The following is a 23,774-nucleotide window of genomic DNA, read 5'->3' as shown; positions in this document are numbered from 1 at the left end:
AAAACAGACTGTCCTAAACCAAAATGTTGCTATAGTAGCCTAATATTAATACTAGAAAGCCCATACACTTGGCAATTGTGATTTTTCTTTAAATAGTCTATTCTATTTCATCATTAATAACAATAATACATTTAATTTTTATAGCGCTTTTCTAGACACTCAAAGACGCTTTACAGTTGTTGGTTTACATCGATAAAACAAACAAACAAGGTATATAGACATGGTTACACAACAAATGGAAAAAAACAAAACAAAAACACAAAGACCCCATTTACACCTGGTATTAAAATGAGATCTGTATCCAGATAAGTTATCCGGATAATAAGTGTTCTGATCTTACCGATTCCATTTACACCTGGCCACATAAATGTGTTTTTGCACAACTCCCGCGCTAAATGCAGATTTAATGGATTGCACGCCACCGAAAGCAACAGATATGAGCTGCATTTTATTGATCATCAGCTCATTTCAAAATCAAAGACAGCAATAAGAGAGAGTGGCAACAGCCCTGTTAAGATAATTTCATTTCTTTACTTGAAGATGATTGTGGGTTAAGCGTCTGTGACTTACTTTCACTTTTATTTGCGATGTTTGCACGTTGGCTTGATGAATATGCTCAGCTGCTCATCTGCGGTAATGCGTGTTGCAGTAGCGTCCTCATATCTGACATGAAATATAGCCTATAGAACACTCTCACACGTTTATTGTTTTAGCATTTTTGGGAGGAGTAAAATATACATATGTGGTTTCAACAACCAGATTGCGTTTACACCTAGTAAAGATCCGAACACAATGCGAGCCAGACTACCTCCAGATGTGGTCAGGCAGATCCGATCACAATCCGATCACAACGTATTTACACCTTGCATTAACATGCGTTTTTTTATTATCCGGATAACTTATCTGGATACAGATCGCATTTTAATACCAGGTGTAAATGGGGTCAAAGGTAGCCTACATGGACAAGCAGATGCAAATCAACACTCAAAAAAAATGTTGGCTTTACTTAACTTTTTTTTGTAAACAGGTTCCACCGGTTCCACATAACTATGTTTCGTTAAACAAACATAATATGTTCATGTAACTTCAACATCATGGAATTTGGTCATTTTAAGCGACCCAATTAAACTCTGAGCTAATGAGTTAATTAAGTGAATAATTGAGTGATGATTGAGCATTATTGAAGACACCTGATGTTAACAAGCAGAATCTCTGAAGGAGAAAACCGGAATGTTTAAGTCACCATTATGGAGATAAGTATTTGTTTTAGTTGGGCTCTTGACCATTAACTTATTAACTTTAGATTTTGTTTGGTTGCTGTACATGAGTTATAACAGCCGGATGAACAATAAACAAAGGTCTGATCTGATGGTATTTGTTGTGTTTTAACATAATAATTATTTCACAATCATTTGACCTGAGTCACTGAACTTATATTAAACCGAATTTCTGAGTTAAGTTTACCTTATGGATAATAACAGCACTGTCATCGTAGAGAATACTATTTTTAGATTTTTCAATGAAATTCAAATGACCAAATCAAGAAATAAAAAAGAAACTTCCTAAAAAATATTTAGAGTAGGCACACACAGACATCAAGATTCAGCATATGAATCTCAGCAATGGTGACAAACAGATCATAAGCTCATTATTTATTCATGCAGTAATGCATGATGTGAGCCATGAATGAGTTTTGATTGGTGGCACCCAGAATGCACTACAACATGCTTTATAATTGTCACCATTGGTGAGATTTACAGGCTGATTCTTGATGTCTGTGTGTGTCTACTGAAGAGATTTTTTAGGAAGTTTCTTTTTTATTTATTGATTTGATCATTTGAATTTCATTGAAAAGTCAATAAAATAGTATTCTCTACAATGACAGTGCTGTTATTATCCATAAGGTAAACTTAACTCAGAAATTCGGTTTAATATAAGTTCAGTGACTCAGGTCAAATGATTGTGAAATAATTATTATGTTAAAACACAACAAATACCATCAGATGACCTTTGTTTATTGTTCATCCGGCTGTTATAACTCATGTACAGCAACCAAACAAAATCTAAAGTTAATAAGTTAATGGTCAAGAGCCCAACTAAAACAAATACTTATCTCCATAATGGTGACTTAAACATTCCGGTTTTCTCATTCAGAGATTCTGCTTGTTAACATCAGGTGTCTTCAATAATGCTCAATCAACACTCAATTATTCACTTAATTATCTCATTAACTCAGAGTTTAATTGGGTCGCTTAAAATGACCAAATTCCATGATGTTGAAGTTACATGAACATATTATGTTTGTTTAACGAAACATAGTTATGTGGAACCGGTGGAACCTGTTTACAAAAAAAAGTTAAGTAAAGCCAACATATCATTTTTTTGAGTGAAGAGAGGTGGCGTGAAAGGATGAAGAACTGGAAAAGTCTGTTAATGGGAAAAAGCAAGTTCAAAGAGGTGAGTTTTGAGGGCCTGTTTGAAGGATGTTAAGGTGCTTGACTGTTTGATGTGGTCGGGGAGGGCATTCCAGAGGGTTGGTGGTGCAGCAGCTGAGAAGGCTCTGTCCCAGGTCCGGCTCTTGGTCCTGATGGTCTTGAGTGTGTCAGCACCAACGGACCTGAGGAGGCGGGCGTGAGTGTGGCGGCGGGTTAGTAGGACGGAGAGGTATGGAGGGGCGAGGTTATTAAGTGCTTTGTTTGTGAGGAGAAGTATTTTGAAGTTGATCCTGTGTTTGACTGAGAGCCGGTGAAGGTTGTAGAGGGTGATATGATCGCGGCGGCGGGATTAAAATCTCATCCGTCTTGAGTGAGAGGGCAGGATAGTCTGGGTGAGGTGGCTCCAGTCCAGGTGTTATTGCACATTTAATATTTTATTTCTGTTGCGCACACCTAATCTGAGCCTCAACAAGATTCTCATTTTCAAAAAGTGCTCGGGTTAGTGTGAATTTAATACCTGACTGTGCCTTTAAATTTACGGTAGTACTACATCCTTTAAGTCTATTCCTGACAGCTACAGCAGCTATTAGAGAGGCCTCCAGTAGACAGGATTTTCCCTCTGCTCAGCAACTTATGAATTACAGCACCAGATACTCCCACACTTAGTCTCACCAAACCGTAGGAATAGGAAATGGTTTTTCAATGCTTCTTCATGGACATGACATATTTTGTACTTGTGCATCACAGAGTGTATATTATTCTTCTTGCCATCCAATGCGATGTAGGGCGACCATACTCTTTAATGTAGAATTCCTTATGTTTTACAACTGAAGCATTCAGACTGACCTGAGAACGAACAGTGAAATTTATAGATCTGATTGTGGGCTTTACAAGGAACCCGGGGATAATAACCCAACATAAAAAACGGGTTTCTTTTAGCATCAATGACTTGAACAGCACTGTTGAGTTAGTTGTTTTTTTAATTCCTGGGAACCATAGACAAACAACTTTTAAATTAAATGAAAGGACTGCCTCTATAAAAAGAATAAAATTGCTCTATAGGGGATGTTTCTTCTACAATTGAAGACATTCAATCTGCCGCAGACTTTTGTACTTCCCTGAAATTAACGTGTCCTCACCTCCTCCATAACGATCAGGTGTGGTTCTGCCACCACAAGGGAGTTTAATGCATCATTTGTTCAGTGGAAAGAATCATTGGATTGGACTGCTTCAAAGAACTTAATGTCCTGGGGTAAGCAAGACCTCACATCTTGATCTGCACTACTTTAAAGTTTTATTTACCAGGAAGGGCTTTCAAAATCATTAAAACAAATGGTTCAGGTGTTTGTTTTCTCTTGAGAAAGGCCTATTTTAACTTCAGAAAACTTTTTCTAATAAAAGCCATTACCAAAAACAAATGCAGAGTGTACCATATGGTATAGTGACAAATTCAACGCTATCTCGCAAATTCGTACGAATTAGCCACCTCGTAAAATTGCCTTGAGATCGGGTTGGACAAATTTGATCAATTTATTAAAGCTATATTTTAATTCTATTACATAACACATGCACATCTACATTAGATGCACTAGTTTAATAAAGCATGCTAAGGAGTTACTTGTGTCTTTCGTACCCCGAGCTCTATACTTATATTGAGTGTATTCATCACAGTATAAGCTTATTTTCTTATATGCTGTGCTAAATGCAATGCAGATGAAATGAATGCACTCACAAGTCATTGAATAATCGCACCGTTTTCTGTGCATCATTTTGCATTGCAATGTATCTTCACAACGTATCGCACATCTTGAAATAGACATGAATTCTGCCCTGATTGGATAGAAAAGTGCTTCCAGCTTATTTGCTCTCCCCTGCTGTACCCTGGCCTGGAAGCTTGATATGTGTCCAGAGAAATTTGGGAGAAATATTTCAAATCTTGACTATACTTCAGTGGTCAGAGACAGGAATAGAGATACATTTGACAGTTTGGCTCAATCCCTCTGGCCACATGCTATTTGATAAAGCACATACTGTATTATGTGTATAAGAAATAACACAGAAAAGAGCTGCTTGGCACATAATGTGGCTCATGAGTGGTTGTTTGTGTAATGGGATATTGACCAGGCAATTGCAGTATCATGAAGTTTTCAATGTCTCACAAATGCGTTTAGCATTGGTATTGTCTGCTGTCCAGTGTAAGGTGTTGTTTTGTATTCTGGTCCATGTCTAAAACCCAGATGAGTCAAACATGATAAGCCCACCTTGGCAATCAGTGAGCATAAAATGAGAGCTGTGGATTCTAGCAATCCTGGAAGGCATCAGGAATCAGTTTCCATGATGCGGATAGCATGGTGACATTCGGCTAACCCTGCCGCAGTCACAGAACGGTAACCTAAATGATGATTGCTTTTCCTTGTCTCCTCACTTCCTCCATTGCATTGCATGGGCACTCTCTTAGTTCCAGTGAAACGGCTCTCAAATGCTTACCGCACTGCCTATATGACCCTGTGCACATCCTCAGCTCTTCAGGTCTTGATAATTGAGAATCCATAAGCCTGATGAAATACAAAAACAGCATCTTGTTCCTGCAGTTACTTTTCCTTGCATACAAAATACTACAAGTTTGCCATCTATCAATGAATTCACAAAGAATCAATTCACTGTAAAAATGTTTTGTCAGGTAACTAAAATCCATTTAATATGGGGGTGTGGGAAGTAAATGTATTATGTTTAAAGTAGATTTATCCCCCAAAAAGTGCATTTTATAAATATTTAAATATCAAATATTTTATTTAAAAATTATTCATTAAAATACGGTACTTAAATAAATAATTTAACAATAAAATAAAATGTATGCAACAAAAAATCTGAGAATTTATATGAAATCTGGTCTTTTTTATATGCAATTGTGAGTAATTAGTACATTTATCATAAATATTTCATGTACATATTATTGCTTTTATTTTTATTGTGTGCAAGAATCTAAATATTAATTTAAATTGTTTAAATATTTTTGCTGGACAAAATACTAATTTAGAAAATGTTTTCTCTTTTTTTGGTGCAACAAGTGTTGATTTAATTTTTTTTATCTGAATGCCTTGACTTATCTTATATAACAGACATTGATGCCCCAACCAATCTGGCAACCAGGGAGGTGACAGAGAACTCCGCAACTGTGACGTGGGATGGTGTTCGTGCTGAGATCGATGGCTATATGCTGACTTACAGCTCTGCAGAGGGCACCAGCCGAGAAATTAAAGTGGCAGCGGACGCTACGTCTTACCAGCTGACCTCTCTGAAGCCAGGAGTCCTGTACACGGTGTTCCTCTGGGCCTATAAGGGTTCTCGTTCCAGTAGGAAGAGCATGACTGAGGCCGAGACGGGTAAGCTGTTCACCTTCTGGGTGAGGATTTGGGGCTTTACCCTCTGTTTTTATTTCCTCATCTCAAGCATTCCCTCAAGAGATCTTGCCACTTGGCTTTGATCTTTCTAGTTTCTCAGTGGATGGAAGAGTGGCATTCTAAGATATTCATTGCTTTCATGTGCATCTAAGCAGTCATTTCCTTGCTTGATTTTATTTCTTTTGGCAGAGTTTTTGTCTCTCCAACAAGGCCTTTGCATGCATTCCTAGCAGAAAACATTTACATTTGTGCATTTAGCAGACGCACAGTACGCATTTTATCTTTATGTTATCTGGGAATCAGTGTTGCATGCAGCAGCAACCTACCAGTTTTCAACCGCATATTGTGGAGCCATCATTTTCTAGTATTTAATTTTCCATAAGACGAAGCATCATTAACACATATACAAGTGTTTTTTTCAGCTCTTTTAAACTGCCAACCTTGTAATAATAAGACTCCTTCATAGAAATTCAAGTTTAAAAGTGAGAACAAGAAAGTTATTTCTCCAGTGGGTGATGTAGACGGTAAACCAGATGGTCTAAGTGCATTAGCAGCTGACATTCAGTCAGGAAACACAACCCAAACAGAAGCACTTGGATATATAACAAATGTACCCATGCGTATCCTCTGTTGGGTTTCCATAACCATTTATCACTGTTCACATTACAGCATCTAAAGAGCTTTAGAAGAAATCTGTGCACTAAAGTGTGAGCCTCATTGTCTATTTTTGTTTACATTGTGTTTTTATGAAAGACTGATACAGCCTTTAACAAGTGGAATATCTAAGGTTTTGCTTACAGGAATCAAGGAATCTAAAGTTTAGCTAATTTGGTAGGAAATGTTACTTATAGTAGCTGGTGCCTGAACTTACAAATGACAGCGTTGCATAATGTTTGCTTCTGTAGCTGACTTAATTAGCTTCAGACATTTTATGTAATGTAGTAATGCTGATTTTATGTTAATAATATATATATAATTTACAGTTGATTGCACAATAATTCACCCATCACTCCTCTCGAAACATGTTTGCTCGGTGCAAATACTTCACTTTAATGTGTAAATCTTCAAATTAAATGCAAAGTTTCGATCAGGGATGCGTTTCCCGAAAGCATCGTTAGCCAACTATGGTCGCAAGTTCCGTCGTTACCAATAGAGTTCAATGGAAATTGCGACCAACTTGCGACCATAGTTGGCTAACGATGCTTTCGGGAAACGCACCCCAGGTTAACAAATTTGAGGTAGTCAAACAGTAGCTTTTTTTTATTGTCCTTGTTCAGGAACGATTAGTTTACATTTTAATAATGTGGATTGGATTGGAGGTTACTGAAATGACAAAAAAAAAAAAAAACAGCATAAAAATGATAAATATTATATATATATATATACATATTGATACAAATGCTGCCACATTTCATAAAGGAGTGTTGATTGACCAGTTCTTTTTTGTGCTCACACAACAACACAGACACTGACAGAAAAGCAGTGCTTGCAAGAAATTCTTGTTAGTTTTGATAGATAAATTCCCATAAGCATTAAAGCATTCATACAAGACATTTATATGACATGTTTTTAAAAATACTATTATACAGCAGCATTCGGTGCTGTTTTGTTTTCCGTCTCTGTGTCGTATAATGATGAATTGCAACGTTCTAACAGAACCTGCTGGCTGCATTAATCAAGCTGAACACTAATTTGAGAAAATTGCACTTTTCATAAGCACAGAGCATTTCCAAATTTACACTAATGAAAGTCATTTATTTTTGCTCAACTTTTTAAAGCAGCAACCAGCATCAGATAAGATTAAAAACTTTACCAAGATCCAAGAGGGAAATAAAGTCAAACTGTGATGGGAAATAATCAGCCCATTCTCATCCCAAGGCGTCATCTAACTGACGCTTTTGACCATGCGTCAACATGCCGACGCACATGGTACCCCTTAAGCGTCAATATGAGACGCGCCTCCTAGTGGTCTAACACTAACCCTACCCCAAACCTAAACCTACCCATAACGGAAGCGTCATCTAACTGACGCTAAAGGGTGCCATGTGCGTCGGATTTAGACGCATGGTCAAAAGCGTCAGTTAGATGACGCTCGAGGATGAGCGTCTCATATTGACGCTTAAGGGGTACCATGTGCGTCGGCATATTGATATGGAGGGATTATTGGGTCAGATTGAAAACTAAAAGTCTAAAACTAAAAGTCTTAAACGAAAACCAAAAGTCTAAGTTTGAAACTAAAAGTCTAAGTCGAAAACTAAAAGTCTAAGTCGAAAATGAATTTGGTATTTAGGATTGGGCATTTGGTATTTAGGATGGGCATTTAATCATTTAGCCATTTAGGATTGGGCATTTGAGGATTGAGGATTGTATGCAAATAAGGAGGCGTGGCCCAAATACTGGAGGCTGGGTTTGAAATGGCTGGTGCAGATGCACCTTATGGACAGCAGAGGGAGCTCCAGTGCTAAGGAGCACACTGTAATGAAACCAAACAGAGCGAGTGAGCAGGTCTGGAGCGAGGACTGTACTTTATAATGTGATAACTTCAACTTAATGACAGCGTTGTATAGGGGTACTGGAACGGTACATGTATTCCTATTGAACCGAACCGGTAGCCTACGGGCGTCACGGTTCGGTGCACGAATTTACACGGAGAATACACGGTATAAAAATAAATAAAACTCTAAATAGCGATACATTTCGCTCTACTCGCGTTTGGTGTGAACGCAGCATAATAAACAGGCTGCGACGTCAAGGTTGCAATGTTGGAGTGTGTGCTGCAAAGTTCAAACTGCAAAGTGTGTATATTTGTATACACTCGCAATAAAATACAACATTGTGCTTTTGTCACACTCTAAAATCTTGTCAAACTGTAACCTACAACTGTCACCCAACCAAAATCACACACACACACACACACTCTCTCTCTCTCTCACACACACACACACACACACCTAGTTCGTTCGCGCCCACGCCTCCCCCTCTCTCTCTCGCGCGCACACACACACTCCAACATTGCAATCTTGATATCGCAGCCTGTTTATTATGCTGCGTTCACACCAAACGCGAGTAGAGCGAAATGTATCGCTATTTAGAGTTTTATTTATTTTTATACTGTGTATTCTCCGTGTAAATTCGTGCACCGAACCGTGACGCCCGTAGGCTACCGGTTCGGTTCAATAGGAATACATGTACCGTTCCAGTACCCCTATACAACGCTGTCATTAAGTTGAAGTTATCACATTATAAAGTACAGTCCTCGCTCCAGACCTGCTCACTCGCTCTGTTTGGTTTCATTACAGTGTGCTCCTTAGCACTGGACTGACTGGAGCTCCCTCTGCTGTCCATAAGGTGCATCTGCACCAGCCATTTCAAACCCAGCCTCCAGTATTTGGGCCACGCCTCCTTATTTGCATACACTCCTCAATCCTCAATCCTCAAATGCCCAATCCTAAATGGCTAAATGATTAAATGCCCAATCCTAAATCCCTAAATGCCCAATCCTAAATCCTAAATGGCTAAATGACCAAATGCCCAATCCTAAATACCAAATGCCCAATCCTAAATACCAAATGCCCAATCCTAAATCCTAAATGGCTAAATGACCAAATGCCCAATCCTAAATACCAAATGCCCAATCCTAAATACCAAATGCCCAATCCTAAATACCAAATGCCCAATCCTAAATACCAAATTCATTTTTGACTTAGACTTTTAGTTTTCGACTTAGACTTTTAGTTTCAAACTTAGACTTTTGGTTTTCGTTTAAGACTTTTAGTTTTAGACTTTTAGTTTTCAATCTGTCCCAATAATCCCTCCATAAATAAGGAGGCGTGGCCCAAATACTGGAGGCTGGGTTTGAAATGGCTGGTGCAGATGCACCTTATGGACAGCAGAGGGAGCTCCAGTCAGTCCAGTGCTAAGGAGCACACTGTAATGAAACCAAACAGAGCGAGTGAGCAGGTCTTAAGCGAGGACTGTACTTTATAATGTGATAACTTCAACTTAATGACAGCGTTGTATAGGGGTACTGGAACGGTACATGTATTCCTATTGAACCGAAACGGTAGCCTACGGGCGTCACGGTTCGGTGCACGAATTTACACGGAGAATACACGGTATAAAGATAAATAAAACTCTAAATAGCGATACATTTCGCTCTACTTGCGTTTGGTGTGAACGCAGCATAATAAACAGGCTGCGATATCAAGATTGCAATGCTGGAGTGTGTGTGTGCGCGCGAGAGAGAGAGGGGGAGGCGTGGGCGCGAACGAACTAGGTGTGTGTGTGTGTGTGTGTGTGTGTGTGTGTGTGAGAGAGAGAGAGAGAGTGTGTGTGTGTGTGTGATTTTGGTTGGGTGACAGTTGTAGGTTACAGTTTGACAAGATTTTAGAGTGTGACAAAAGCACAATGTTGTATTTTATTGCGAGTGTACACAAATATACACACTTTGCAGTTTGAACTTTGCAGCACACACTCCAACATTGCAATCTTGACGTCGCAGCCTGTTTATTATGCTGCGTTCACACCAAACGCGAATAGAGCGGAATGTATCGCTATTTAGAGTTTTATTTATTTAGAGTTTTATATTTTGTATCGCTAGTTTGGTTTCATTACAGTGTGCTCCTTAGCACTGGAGCGCCCTCTGCTGTCCATAAGGTGCATCTGCACCAGCCATTTCAAACCCAGCCTCCAGTATTTGGGCCACGCCTCCTTATTTGCATACACTCCTCAATCCTCAATCCTCAAATGCCCAATCCTAAATGGCTAAATGATTAAATGCCCAATCCTAAATCCCTAAATGCCCAATCCTAAATCCTAAATGGCTAAATGACCAAATGCCCAATCCTAAATACCAAATGTCCAATCCTAAATACCAAATGCCCAATCCTAAATACCAAATGCCCAATCCTAAATACCAAATTCATTTTTGACTTAGACTTTTAGTTTTCGACTTAGACTTTTAGTTTCAAACTTAGACTTTTGGTTTTAGTTTAAGACTTTTAGTTTTAGACTTTTAGTTTTCAATCTGACCCAATAATCCCTCCATATATTGACGCATGGTCAAAAGTGTCAGTTAGATGACGCCTTGGGATGAGAATGTGTTGAAATAATAGCAATTGCTATCTGCATTCTGCATTTGTTGTATCGGTATGAAAAGGATAGATCCTCTACCCTCTTGTGAGGGACCAAGCAGTCAAGGAATGAGGGACATAGAAATATTTCCCAAAAACATATTTTACTAAATCAAAGAAATCATATACAAAGGATTCAACAGGAAAACAAAGTCCAAATAATCAAATCAAATGTTTAGGCCTATAAAAGAGATCAACAAAACAAACTAAACTCAAACAACTGAGTACGTGAGAAGACAAACTAAACTGATCTCCAAGTTAAACAGCAGGGACACATTTATACAAACGGACTAGTCCATATTAACACATAAGGGAAGACAAAAACAACAAACTTCACAATACAATAACAAAATCAATACCGAGGCCGGTTACATAATTATCCTACAAATTAAGTGCATATCTTAACACCAATAATAAATCTAAGGAAAAGTACAAGCAATCAGAAAAGACAATACCAACACAAACCCTTCGACTCCCCCCCACAGTCAATCTGCTGGTTGGTAGCGGCAAGTGGAACTAAAAATAGCAGATGAAGCGGTATGCCGGCCCTTAATTCGCACGGACCACAAACGAAACTGGTGATCACCATCCGAACGCGATCACCATCCGAACCCTCCAACCATCCACTCCTCAGCAACACAGCGGTAACTTAAACTCAAAGAAAGCAATATTAATAAATGTGTGTACTGTAACTCAAATAAATCTTAATGATAAATAAACAATGTCTGCATCTTATTGCTAAATAAATATATGAACAGAAACCATTGAGGGAATGAGTAAAACCTAAGAATGTGCAGGATAATTTCCAAGAAAATCTGAGTTATGAGTGTTTGCATATATGTGTGCGACATCACCGTTCACTGATGTGTGGCTGCATCGGGGCCATCACATACTCCTCCCCTTCACCAATGTCACTGGCACAGCGGGAAAGGTAGTCCGCCGTCAAGTTCTCTCTGCCAGGGACATGTTGAATAGAGAATCGAAAGGGCTGCATGGCCAGGTACCAACGGGTTATTCGACTGTTGGTGTCTTTCATTTGTTGAAGCCACTGCAGAGCCTTGTGGTCCGTCTCCAGGACAAATTCCCTTCCCATGAGGTAATATTTCAGGGAGTCCAACGCCCATTTCACAGCCAAACATTCCTTCTCCACGATGGAATAACGGACTTCCCTAGGGAAGAGTTTGCGACTGAGGAACGCAACGGGCCGCCGAGCATCAGGAGCCCCTTGCGACAATACCGCGCCCAGGCCTCTATCCGAAGCATCCGTCTGGAGAATGAAAGGCTGGTTAAAGTCAGGATTATGCAAGGAAGAATTCCTGCTTAAGGCGGTTCGGATGTCCTGAAATGCTGCTTCCGCTTCTTGCGTCCATCTGACCTGATTTGGACATTTTGAACCGACCATATCAGTCAAAGCTGCAGCTCTGCCAGAGAAATTGGTGATAAATTTGTTATAGAACCCAGCCATGCCCAGGAATGATCGCAACTCCTTGCGAGTCTGTGGCCGTGGACACATCTCAATGGCCCGGACTTTTTCCACCTGTGGCCTGATCACCCCACCACCAATGACAAATCCCAGGTATTGAGTCTCAGTCTTTGCCACAGCACATTTGTGTGGGTTAACGGTCAACCCAGCTCTCTGAAGACGCTGCATAACCTCCTGGATGTGTTGCAGATGTTGCTCCCACGTGTCGCTGTAAATCACAATGTCATCCGACTCAGATAACTTCTCAAGTCTTGGCTCTTTAAACTGACCTACATCACGGGTTTCTGAGAGATCCTTCCGACGGGTACTGGACTGGGACAATGGACGGCCTGAGACAGCTTCCCCGTTATCAGAAACTTCCAAGGGGTCCCCAGCAGTCAGCAGAGGATTAGGAGTTGGAATTGTGCGAGCCTGCACCTCCAGCTGCAACAGACTAAACTGGTGTTGAAGACCTTTAAAGCGACGCTCCTGCTGGACATACTCTTGACTCCTGTGGCTTTCTTGAGCATCCATCTTTGCCATGTGTGCTCGGAACAGGCTTGTCAAGTCTGCCAGTGTGGGTTCTCTGCTTCCAGGCTCCAGCTCCTCCACCTCTCTTACTTCCTGCATTGCTCCATCTTCCACCAACTCCTGGAACACTTCCTCACTCTGCTCTGCTAGAGCAGGCTTTGAGACGGTTTTCCTTCCTCCCCGGTTCATGGCATATAGAGTATCTTGATCTCAGGGAAGAAAAAAATAAAATAAAAATAATAATAATTAAATATATTGGGAAACTATGCCCCCTACTGGCTGATCCCACCGCTGCCACCACTTGTGAGGGACCAAGCAGTCAAGGAATGAGGGACATAGAAATATTTCCCAAAAACATATTTTACTAAATCAAAGAAATCATATACAAAGGATTCAACAGGAAAACAAAGTCCAAATAATCAAATCAAATGTTTAGGCCTATAAAAGAGATCAACAAAACTAACTAAACTCAAACAACTGAGTACGTGAGAAGACAAACTAAACTGATCTCCAAGTTAAACAGCAGGGACACATTTATACAAACGGACTAGTCCATATTAACACATAAGGGAAGACAAAAACAACAAACTTCACAATACAATAACAAAATCAATACCGAGGCCGGTTACATAATTATCCTACAAATTAAGTGCATATCTTAACACCAATAATAAATCTAAGGAAAAGTACAAGCAATCAGAAAAGACAATACCAACACAAACCCTTCGACTCCCCCCCACAGTCAATCTGCTGGTTGGTAGCGGCAAGTGGAACTAAAAATAGCAGATGAAGCGGTATGCCGGCCCTTAATTCGCACGGACCACAAACGAAACTGGTGATCACCATCCGAACGCGATCACCATCCGAACCCTCCAACCATCCACTCCTCAGCAACACAGCGGTAACTTAAACTCAAAGAAAGCAATATTAATAAATGTGTGTACTGTAACTCAAATAAATCTTAATGATAAATAAACAATGTCTGCATCTTATTGCTAAATAAATATATGAACAGAAACCATTGAGGGAATGAGTAAAACCTAAGAATGTGCAGGATAATTTCCAAGAAAATCTGAGTTATGAGTGTTTGCATATATGTGTGCGACATCACCGTTCACTGATGTGTGGCTGCATCGGGGCCATCACACCTCTTCATGGTTCAGTGATGCATTCCTTTACATGGACAAACATCATCTTCTCCTCTGCTGCACTGCCTATACCTGCATGGCTTTAATGCAGCAATGTGGTGCATTAAACTGTTGTACAAATGGCTTTTTAGACATAGATGCTCCTACTAACCTCATGACCAAGGAGGTGACAGAGGACTCGGCGTCGGTGACGTGGTACAGGGTGCAGGCTGACATTGATGGCTACAGCTCTATAGATGGCTTTGGTCAGGAGGTTCGAGTAGGAGCTGACAGCACCATCTGCAGTTTCACCGGTCTGAAGCCTGGAGGGCCCTCGCTCTAGCAAAAAGAGCTCAACAGAAGCATTAACAGGCTTTTGAATTGCATCTACCAATCGGCTCATGCAAACTAACACAGAGTTCTCTGTTTTGGACCATTTATCTGTTTGCAGAAATAATAACGCTTTAAATAAGACCTTTCAGTGAGTGGATTTTCTTCTGATGCACTAAATTACCCTCCCTAAATTTCAGTTATTGTGCTGTACTCAGACACGTAGCCTTATGTTTCTACAGATAAATTGTTCAATCATGCATGGCTCAAATGTAGAAATGTGCATTAAAAGTGATGTCATTTTTTAAATGTTCTCCACCATTCAGAATAGCTGGGTTTCAGTCACGTGATTATGATGACGCGCGGAATTCAGATGGAGGGCAGGGAGTGAAGAGCGCAATGGACGAGATGGAGGAAAGTCCGTACTGTACTACTTTACACGCTATTACAAGAGAAAGATATAAACAAAAAATCAAACATATGTTGGACGTGATCCTTGCGTTATGAAGAGTAGCGATTTTTCAACTGAATTGAAAGATTTTCCTGCCATCGGGGCGGTAGATATCAGCAACTACCTCGTCTTACAGACATACTTTGACTTTACAAAGTTTGTAAATGTTACACGTTACACAAACATAGCCATATAAGTTGTATTAACTCAACTTTGATGAAGTTATCACTGCACACACGGGCATTTTCCCATTCGGCTCCTCCCGACCGCAGACGTAGGTTTCTTGCATTTTCCCCCCTTATGAACAACAACTTTTGGTACACGATAAAAACTCCTCGTGGTTTGATCGATTTAAGTAACCATAAAAGACGCAAAACATAGGCATTTTGAGTTTGTTATAGTGCTTTCTAAATACAGCAAATCACTTCCTGCCCTCCATTTGCATTTCGCGACATGGCAACGCAGTGGCGTGACGTCATATGAAAACAAGCTATTGAATTTGAAAATAATTAGAATTGAGGAAACAAACTGGATGCAGAATTGCAATTTGAATATGAAAGTAAAGAAGTTGAGTGTGAGAATGTTTAGAAAGCCTTGACGTTTGAAGAAAACTACAGCGCCCCCTACAGGTTTACTAGTTTATGTCCTGGTTGCAGTGATTTTGAAAAGTAAGGCATGGTCAACATTCCTGTCTAAAAACATAGCCCTAACTCTATTCCTACCCCTAAACCTAACCCAACACATAACTTATCCCTAGAATCAGAGGGAAAGGATTGGTAAATAAGAATGATGTAGAAGCCCCTAACCCTTGTTTTACGCCTATAGATTGACATTAACTGTAAAGCTATCCCTCAAATCTGACTGATTGATTGGAATGTTGATCCATGAACATGTTCTATTTGGTGAAATCACGTTACCTTTAAGTCCTATACTCGTTGACAAACATATAGAATGTACATAGATGTCTTCACACAACTAAACCTTTTCATTTCTTTTATATCTTTCACTGGTCGACTCTTAATCTTGAGATGAATCCCAGAAAATGGAAAAATAACTGAAGGAGACAAATGTCAGTACTTCCTTGAAGCATTAACACTGTTGTACAAATTGCTTTTTAGACATAGATGCTCCTACTAACCTCTTAACCCGAGAGGTGACAGAGGACTCGGCGTCGGTGACTTGGGACAGGGTGCAGGCTGACATTGATGGCTACATGCTGAGCTACAGCTCTATAGATGGCTTCGGTCAGGAGGTTCGAGTAGGAGCTGACAGCACCTCCTACAGTTTCACTGGTCTGAAGCCTGGAGTTCTCTACACAGTCTATGTCTGGGCTGTGAAAGGCTCTCGCTCAAGCAGAAAAGCCACAACAGAAGCTGAAACAGGTTATTTGATTCATGAAGGCAGCGTGGCTCTGTGCCTGTGCTTTCGTCTTCTGCCTAAAAATGTCAAATGAAGCATGACGAAGGTCTTTGCTAAGGTCTTGTCTCAGCAGTAGTGATAACTGAATTAATTCAGCACAGAAAGCTTAAAGAGGAAGAATCCATCATTTTTCAACACTAACTGGAAGGCTAACTCTCATAGTTATAAGGAGAGGCATTACGCATTTCTCATCTATTAAGAGCTCATTTAGAAGGAGTTGTTTTCTCATGACCGTTTCCAGACACAATGTCGACTTCATTTAACCAAGCACTTTTTGTTGATCCGCAGAGATTGATGCACCCAAGAATCTCAAAGCCATTGATGTTCAGACTGAAACCTCCACTATTACATGGAAAGCTCCTCAGGCTAATATTGATGGCTACATCCTGACCTACAGGGCTGAGGATGGCAGCATGCAGGTTTGCTCTACACACAAAGTTGTTCAATTGCATACTGTATCTGTTTAATGATAACACTTTACAAGGTATTATACGGTAAGATTAAATACTGCATTAGCTAACATGAACTAACAATAAACAATACTTTACTGCATGTATTAATGTAGGTTACTGTTAATTTCTTCATTTACTTAGTTATTTTACTATATACAGTGTGTATATATATATATATATATATATATATAGAGAGAGAGAGAGAGAGATTTACTCATTTACCAAAAATTGTCACATTTTTCCGTTTATAAGATTTTTCTTGTGCTTCGCTCTCGTCTGGCCTTCTTCTCGAGGCAAGAGGGACCGACATCTGTGCCAGGCGATTCAGGTCCCGCTCGCGCTGAGGCAGAGCAGAGACTAGAATCGAGGGGTTTCAGAGGGAGCTCGCTGAGGAGTTTGAGAGAGTTGTTTATCTATCACGCCCCTTAGCGGCTCGCCAATTTGAGCTGCCGGATGAGGATGTGTTGTCACTAACATCCTCTTATCTGACAGCGAGTGCTCTGCTGGCAGCCCAAGAAAGCAGGAGATGGCTGATGAGGCTGAATAGGATTTACAACTCAAACCCTCACAGCCACCCTGCCCCGCGTATGATGAGTTGGAGCGTTATGGCTGGAAAGAAGCCTTCCATTTGTGCCCGATCTATACAATGAGATCGAAAATGCATGGAAGAACCCGTGTTCAGCGTACATCCATCGCCATCGCGGTTGGAGAGGCATCGACACCAAGTGCTCTGGCCCTGCCTTTTAAACAAACAATTACGCTTAAATGGCAGGGCATATGCAATGGCGGGTCTGGCTGGTGATGCCTTCCACACAATGGCAGTGCTGCAAGCATACCACGCTGATCTGCTGAATGATTTGGACTAAGGTCGGGATCTTTCCCCTGACGCAGTGAAAACGAGCTGCGCCGCACTACAGATTAGCTCTCCGGGCCACCAAACAAACATCAGACAAACTCGATGGCGGTGATGGTGGTCAGGGATAGGCATCCGTGGTTGAACTTGGATGACATTGGGGAGAAAGAACTCTTTGGCACCTCCATCAAGACGATGATGGGAAAGTTCAGAGAGGGCGAAGGCAAACTCTGCTGCATTAAATCTTGCATAACACTGCGGTCCGAATCTGCACACTTTCCACACCTCAGGTGCTTCTTGCATCAGGTAATGTCCACGCTATCAAGTATTTGGGCGTTAACAGACCTCCTTGAAGGCGGCTCCCCTACGAGTTGGATGCTTAGCATTGCAAAGGCATTAAATATCATGTTGCAGGCCCCATGGAGCCTCCCTTATTTTAGCCCAGAGCCTGGTCAGTACTTATCAGATTGAGCATAGTGTTCCAGAATCTATCTGAGGATCGCTCTGTTTGAATACTTAACTCCCTAAGTCTGGTCAGAAGGTCGAAGGACTCTCACAAGGCCTCCGTGATAGATCAGCCCAAGAGCTGGAGGCGCCCCCCTTTTTAGGGTCCCTTTAGAGTGCCCAGCCTCCACAGGGCTTTGAAACGCTGTGTAGATCCAGAATCAAGTAGAGTTACTCTCCTCGTTTGCAAGGGTTATAAAGCGCTATGTTGAGTTCTACACTCAAGGATGCCTGTCTCTATGATCCGGTTAGTGAGTGAACTACTGCCATTAATTGCAATAGGTTTTTCCCTATTGGATTTTTTGAGAGACTCTGTTTAGGAAACAGACAGGTTGTTGGCAAGACTTTTGTGGTCAGTAAATTTGGCCAGGTCAGCCTCCCTGGTGGCATGTGGGGTTGACTTTACGTATGTTCCCCTCAGAAAGTGACTGGACGGGACTCCTTTTGGACCCCCTGGCCATATTCCCTTAAAGGAACCCCTTCCATGGAAGCTGTTGGTTCCAAGGCTTTGAGCGGCCTTGGTAGGCCTTCTGTTGTTCAGAGGCCACTTTGAGGCTTATAGCTTGGGCAGTGATCGTAGGGAATAATGTCACTGACAGCCTGAATGTGACCTGAAGGGGGAGTATTCCTTAGCATTTTCTGTGAAATAGCTGCCATTTCTGACAGTTTTTGTCACAAGCCATAATTGGCATGCCCTCCCCTCAGCATGGTTGGATTGTATATCGTTCCCAATAGCGTCAGCGACGCAGTGCGAGTTCCCTTTCGAAAGGGAACGTCTAGGTTACGACTGTAATGTTGTGACTGTTCAGCAGGTTATGCCTGCTGAACAATCCTTTCATACGATAAGTGGATGACATGTTCTCTAGGCGCCCCTTTTATACTTCTGGGTCGCGCTAGTAGTGACGTCATAGGCTGTTGCTGGTCAATATCGATTGCCGTGATTGGATAGCTTTTCAGACACCGATTCACGTAGAGGGCGTTCCCCCATAGCGCCATCAACGCAGTGTCACGTTCCCTGTTCTCAGAGGTTACAGTCGTAACCTAGACGTTTTCAATGTCACGTGATCCTTTAGAAATCATTCTAACATGCTGATTTCCTGCTTAAGAAACATTTATTATTATTATCAAAGTTGAAAAAAGTTGTGCTGCTTAATATTTTTGTGGAAACCGTGATACATTTTTGGATTATTTGATTAATAGTTAGAATCCCACTTAATTTGATTAAAAGTTCGAAAGAACAGCATTTATTTGAAATTGAAACCGAACTTTTTTGTAACATTATAAATGTCTTTACTGTCACTTTTGATCAGTTGAATGCATCCTTGCTGAATAAAAGTATTAACTTCTTAATTTCCCTCAAACTTTTGAACAGTAGTGAATGTATTTTATTTTAATATGAAATGAATGCTGTAATAAACTGATGTAAAAAAATTATTGTTCTTTGTTAGATATGATACCCAAAGCATTAGCTAATGAACCTTATTGTAAAGTGTTCCCCGTTTAAATTGTAGCTGTTCTGTTTGTTAGTAGGCCTATCTGATATGATACTATGAGACATTTGTCATTTTGGGACAACTGAGTTCTTCTTTGTTTGATTAATTTATCTGCTTTATTGTTTTAGACTTTGGAAAAAACTTTGACTGTGCAGGACAATACATTTGCTCTTTCTGGCCTTGCAATGGGGAAAAAGTACATTGTGACCCTTATTGCCTACCGGGGCTCGAAGAGGAGTAGGGTAGTGGAGACAATATTTAGTACAGGTAATATATGCAATACCATATTCCTTCATTCACACCTTTATTTGACTCCTAGTGTATCAACATATCACCAAGCCTTATTTGTACTAAATATTAAATAAAAGAAAGTTAATAGAAATAAAAAGCATCATTGATTCATTGAATTGGTGCTATTTGTAGTGGGTGTGGCCTACCCGTTCCCAATGGACTGCACTCAGATTATGAGGAATGGAAACATGGAGAGTGGCATCTACACAATCTACATCAATAGCAACCGTAGTAGAACCATGCAGGTGTACTGTGACATGACGACTGATGGTGGTGGCTGGATTGTGAGTGCTAAGTTTCATTTATGAAATATTCTTCCTGTCTTCAGTTTTTTATTTAATTTGCATCTACAGTATAGCATGAGTGTTGTATTTAACAACTTACCCAATGCATCGACCACAGGTGTTCCAGAGACGAAACACCGGCAAATTAGATTTCATGAAGCGCTGGAGAGACTATATGAAAGGCTTTGGAGAACTGAAAGATGAATTTTGGCTCGGTATATCCAATAAAGATTTCACATAATATGCTTATTGAAACCTTTCACCTAGCCACGTCTTCGGTTCATACAGAACTAGATAATGATTTGAGCTGCTCTGAGTTTTTTTTTTTTTTTTTTTTTGACCAGGCTTGGAGAAGATCCATGAGCTGACTAATACTCCTACACAGTATGAGGTGCGTTTCGATTTGGGCATGGGATCAGAGCAGAAATATGCCGTCTACGATAACTTCAAAGTAGCACCATCCAAACAGAAGTTTAAACTTACCATTGGCAACTACAAAGGAAACGCTGGTGAGTTGGATTATGTAATCTGATTATGCCTACCAAGCTATATGAAGCAAAGTCATTTTATTAATAACACATTGTGCACAGGTGATGCCATGACCTACCACCAGGGAGGATCTTTCTCCACAGTTGATTCAGACAATGACATTGCTCTTGGTAACTGTGCTCTGACTCACCAAGGTGCCTGGTGGTACAAGAACTGCCACCTGGCCAATCTGAACGGCAGATTTGGGGATAACAGACACAGTATGGTGAGTTATGATGATTTGTTTTGAAGCTGACTGATATTTTGAAAAAATAAGGGATCTGTATTGTAGTTATGCCATGTAATGAGATGTAATGACCAGCAGAGGGAGCTCTCAAATTACAACACTGAAGGCAGGATTTAAAGCCAACCCATTTACAAAGAATAGCCCAATAATTCAGAAGAAAAGCAGTGTCCTGAATATATCAGATCTCATAAGTTCACAAATAAGACGATACTTTCAAGTTGGTTGGAGATTTATGTTCCATTAGAGCCCTTATTTCTGTGAGGCTAACAGGAAGGTTATACTGAATGTTTTTTCATTGAGGAGTGAAAACAACATTTTAGGCCCCACAAAGAGAAGAAAATGTTTTTCTAAATGTCATACTAAGCTTAGGTGTTAAGGGGTACCAACTTTTAAAACTTTAACTTTTCTTTGGCATTTAAATTTTTTTTTTTTATATAAAAATGGCCCAAATATTCACTATAGTTTAGGACATTAAAAAAAAAAAAAAAAAAGTCATTACTTATACCATCAAGTTGTTCTAAACCTTTTAGAGTTTCTTTCTTCTGATGAACACACAAAAAGATATTTTGAAGAATGTTGGTAACCAGACAGTTGACGGCACCCATTGACTTGTATAAAGGGAAAAAAAACACTATGGAAGTCAATGGGGCCCATCAACTGTCTGGTTACCAACATTCTTCAAAATATCTTTTGTGTTCAACAGAAGAAAGAAACTCACATAGGTTTGGAACAACAAGGGTGAGTATATGATGAGAAAATACTTGTATTCAGCGAGGACGCATTCAATTATTAAAAGTGACAGATTTGGAATATTATAAAAGATTTCTATTTCAAATAAATGATGTTCTTTTCAACTCTCCTGGAAAACATTTTTATTGTGGTTTCGACAAAAATATTAAACATTTTCAACTGTTTTCAACACTGGTAATATTAAGACATGATTCTTGAGCACCAAATCAGCATATTAGGATGATTTCTGAAGGATCATGTGACACTGAAGTAATGATGCTGAAATAAAATAGAAAACATTTATTTTAATTTGTAATAATATTTCTCAATATTACTGTATTTTTGATCAAATAAATGCAGCCTTGGTGGCATAAGAGATTTCTTTTAAAAACTTTTAAAAATCTTACCAACACTAAACTTTTGAACTGGCAATAGAACAGAAAAAATACTGCTTTATATTTCTCAGAGATGCTGCCTAATGATATAATTAATGAGTTCATGAATGTTAGTAAAATGCCTTAAATACATTCCTGATTTTGTCTTCCAGGGAGTAAACTGGGAGCCATGGAAGGGGCACCTGCACTCTCTTGACTTTGCGGAAATTAAGATCCGCCCAGTGGGCGCAGCGGGCAGACAGAAGAGGTCACTGAAGAGGAGGGTAGCTGTGTATTAACAATCACTTGACAAAAACTACAAAATCAAAAACGTGTGGGAATTGGATCCAACCAGGTTAGAATAGATCTTCATATAAGGAAAGCCACTTTAGATGTAGATTATATGCTGTGTAACTGTATTTTGTATCATGTTACAAAAGGCAGATTTTTGAATAGAATAGGCTTTAGTTCTTTAATTTAGTGTATTACATATACACACTGTATATGAAAGAAAACTCACATCACAGTGCCATTCCTTACTCAAAGGGTGCTTTTCATAAGTAAGGGCATATTGTATTATGACCTTTACAGAACCTCTTTTTTTATTTTATTACAGTGTTTTGCAACAAAGGACTTTGTACTGTATGATAATTTCAATTTTTTTAATGGATATTAATGATTTTCCCCCATCATAATATTTGACAATTATGATAACATTTGAATGTCATGCATAAAAAAGACGTTTTATAATAAAGTCTAAGCTATAATGTCTTCCATCTGGATGTGTACTGTAGTTGTACTATGATTCCTGACACAGACACCAAATTAAGTGTCACATATTTTTACAGAAATAAAGTTTGTTGAAATAAAAAGCATTTGGCATCTTTCATACACGTATGAGGATCAGTTTTGACTGGCTCTACAGCCAAAAATAAGGGGAAATTAGAAAAATTGCACCACATATTGCAGCATTTCAACGTCATTGTCTCTCCAGTGGGCCGGTTGCCCTCAGAGTAACCAGAAGTGTAAAATTAGATCATAGCAGTAAAATGACTGTTCTTATAGAGGAACTGACATCAGGAGGAGGCATATCAGCCTCAGCAGGAGCAGGACTGCATTGGCTCTTCTATGTCTCATGTGTTCAGCCTGCAGCTTTGCGTGCTTCATTTTTCCCTCATCAGTCCATGGCTGAATCACTGTTTTGAAATGGGGTTTGTTATATTTCCTCTCCCCACCTTCCCCTCCTGCATTAGTGTGAGCTGGATCATGAGACAAAACAAGGTCTGTTTGTGTGGAGGGATCTGGGCAGTGGGTGTGCGCAACCATCAGCCAGGGGAGAATTTCCTGACGCTCAGGACTGTTATGTGATGGAAAACTGCAGCAATAGGGTGTGTCCATGGCTGCAAAATGTTCACTAAGTGCTAAGTGTTGAGAAACACCCTTAAATGTGAATGAACCATTTGCTGTTCTGTGAAAACTTAAAGTGCACTTGAGAGTAAATTATATATGCAGAGTAAAAAAAAAAAAAGGTGTATAAAATAAAATGTAATTCATTTAATGATTTCTGAGTCTGAACATCCTTTAAAAAGAAGGATTTAAAGATAATACTGTTTTTTTAGGTTAAGTTGTGTTAACCCTTAAATGCATGAATGTTTCGCCATTCATTATTACATATTCAGGTCTTTGGCGACCAGGATCTACATCTAATACACATGGATCTCTACCTGTCGC

The 23,774-nt window shown here is 39.8% G+C and overlaps 1 protein-coding gene across 1 annotated transcript in view; it reads left to right on the top strand.

Annotated features, from left to right (window-relative positions):
* The window catches only part of tnn (tenascin N), a 44,864-nt gene extending 21,949 nt beyond the window's left edge, over positions 1–22,915 (top strand). The window contains 11 exon segments of the mRNA XM_056236463.1: positions 5,555–5,818; positions 14,241–14,415; positions 14,417–14,460; positions 15,988–16,251; positions 16,577–16,707; positions 19,719–19,857; positions 20,014–20,165; positions 20,284–20,380; positions 20,510–20,674; positions 20,756–20,919; positions 22,217–22,915. Coding sequence (XP_056092438.1) covers positions 5,555–5,818; positions 14,241–14,415; positions 14,417–14,460; positions 15,988–16,251; positions 16,577–16,707; positions 19,719–19,857; positions 20,014–20,165; positions 20,284–20,380; positions 20,510–20,674; positions 20,756–20,919; positions 22,217–22,342 — 1,721 coding nt within the window. The 3' untranslated portion in view covers positions 22,343–22,915.
* Positions 22,916–23,774: the final 859 nt, after the last annotated feature.

Source organism: Rhinichthys klamathensis, unplaced genomic scaffold (assembly GCF_029890125.1).
Source record: "Rhinichthys klamathensis goyatoka isolate OS25496 unplaced genomic scaffold, OSU_Roscu_1.1 h1tg000446l_1, whole genome shotgun sequence".
Taxonomy (NCBI): domain Eukaryota; kingdom Metazoa; phylum Chordata; class Actinopteri; order Cypriniformes; family Leuciscidae; genus Rhinichthys; species Rhinichthys klamathensis.
The sequence above is the reverse complement of the archived record's forward strand: the minus strand, read 5'-3'. Positions and strand labels throughout refer to the sequence as shown.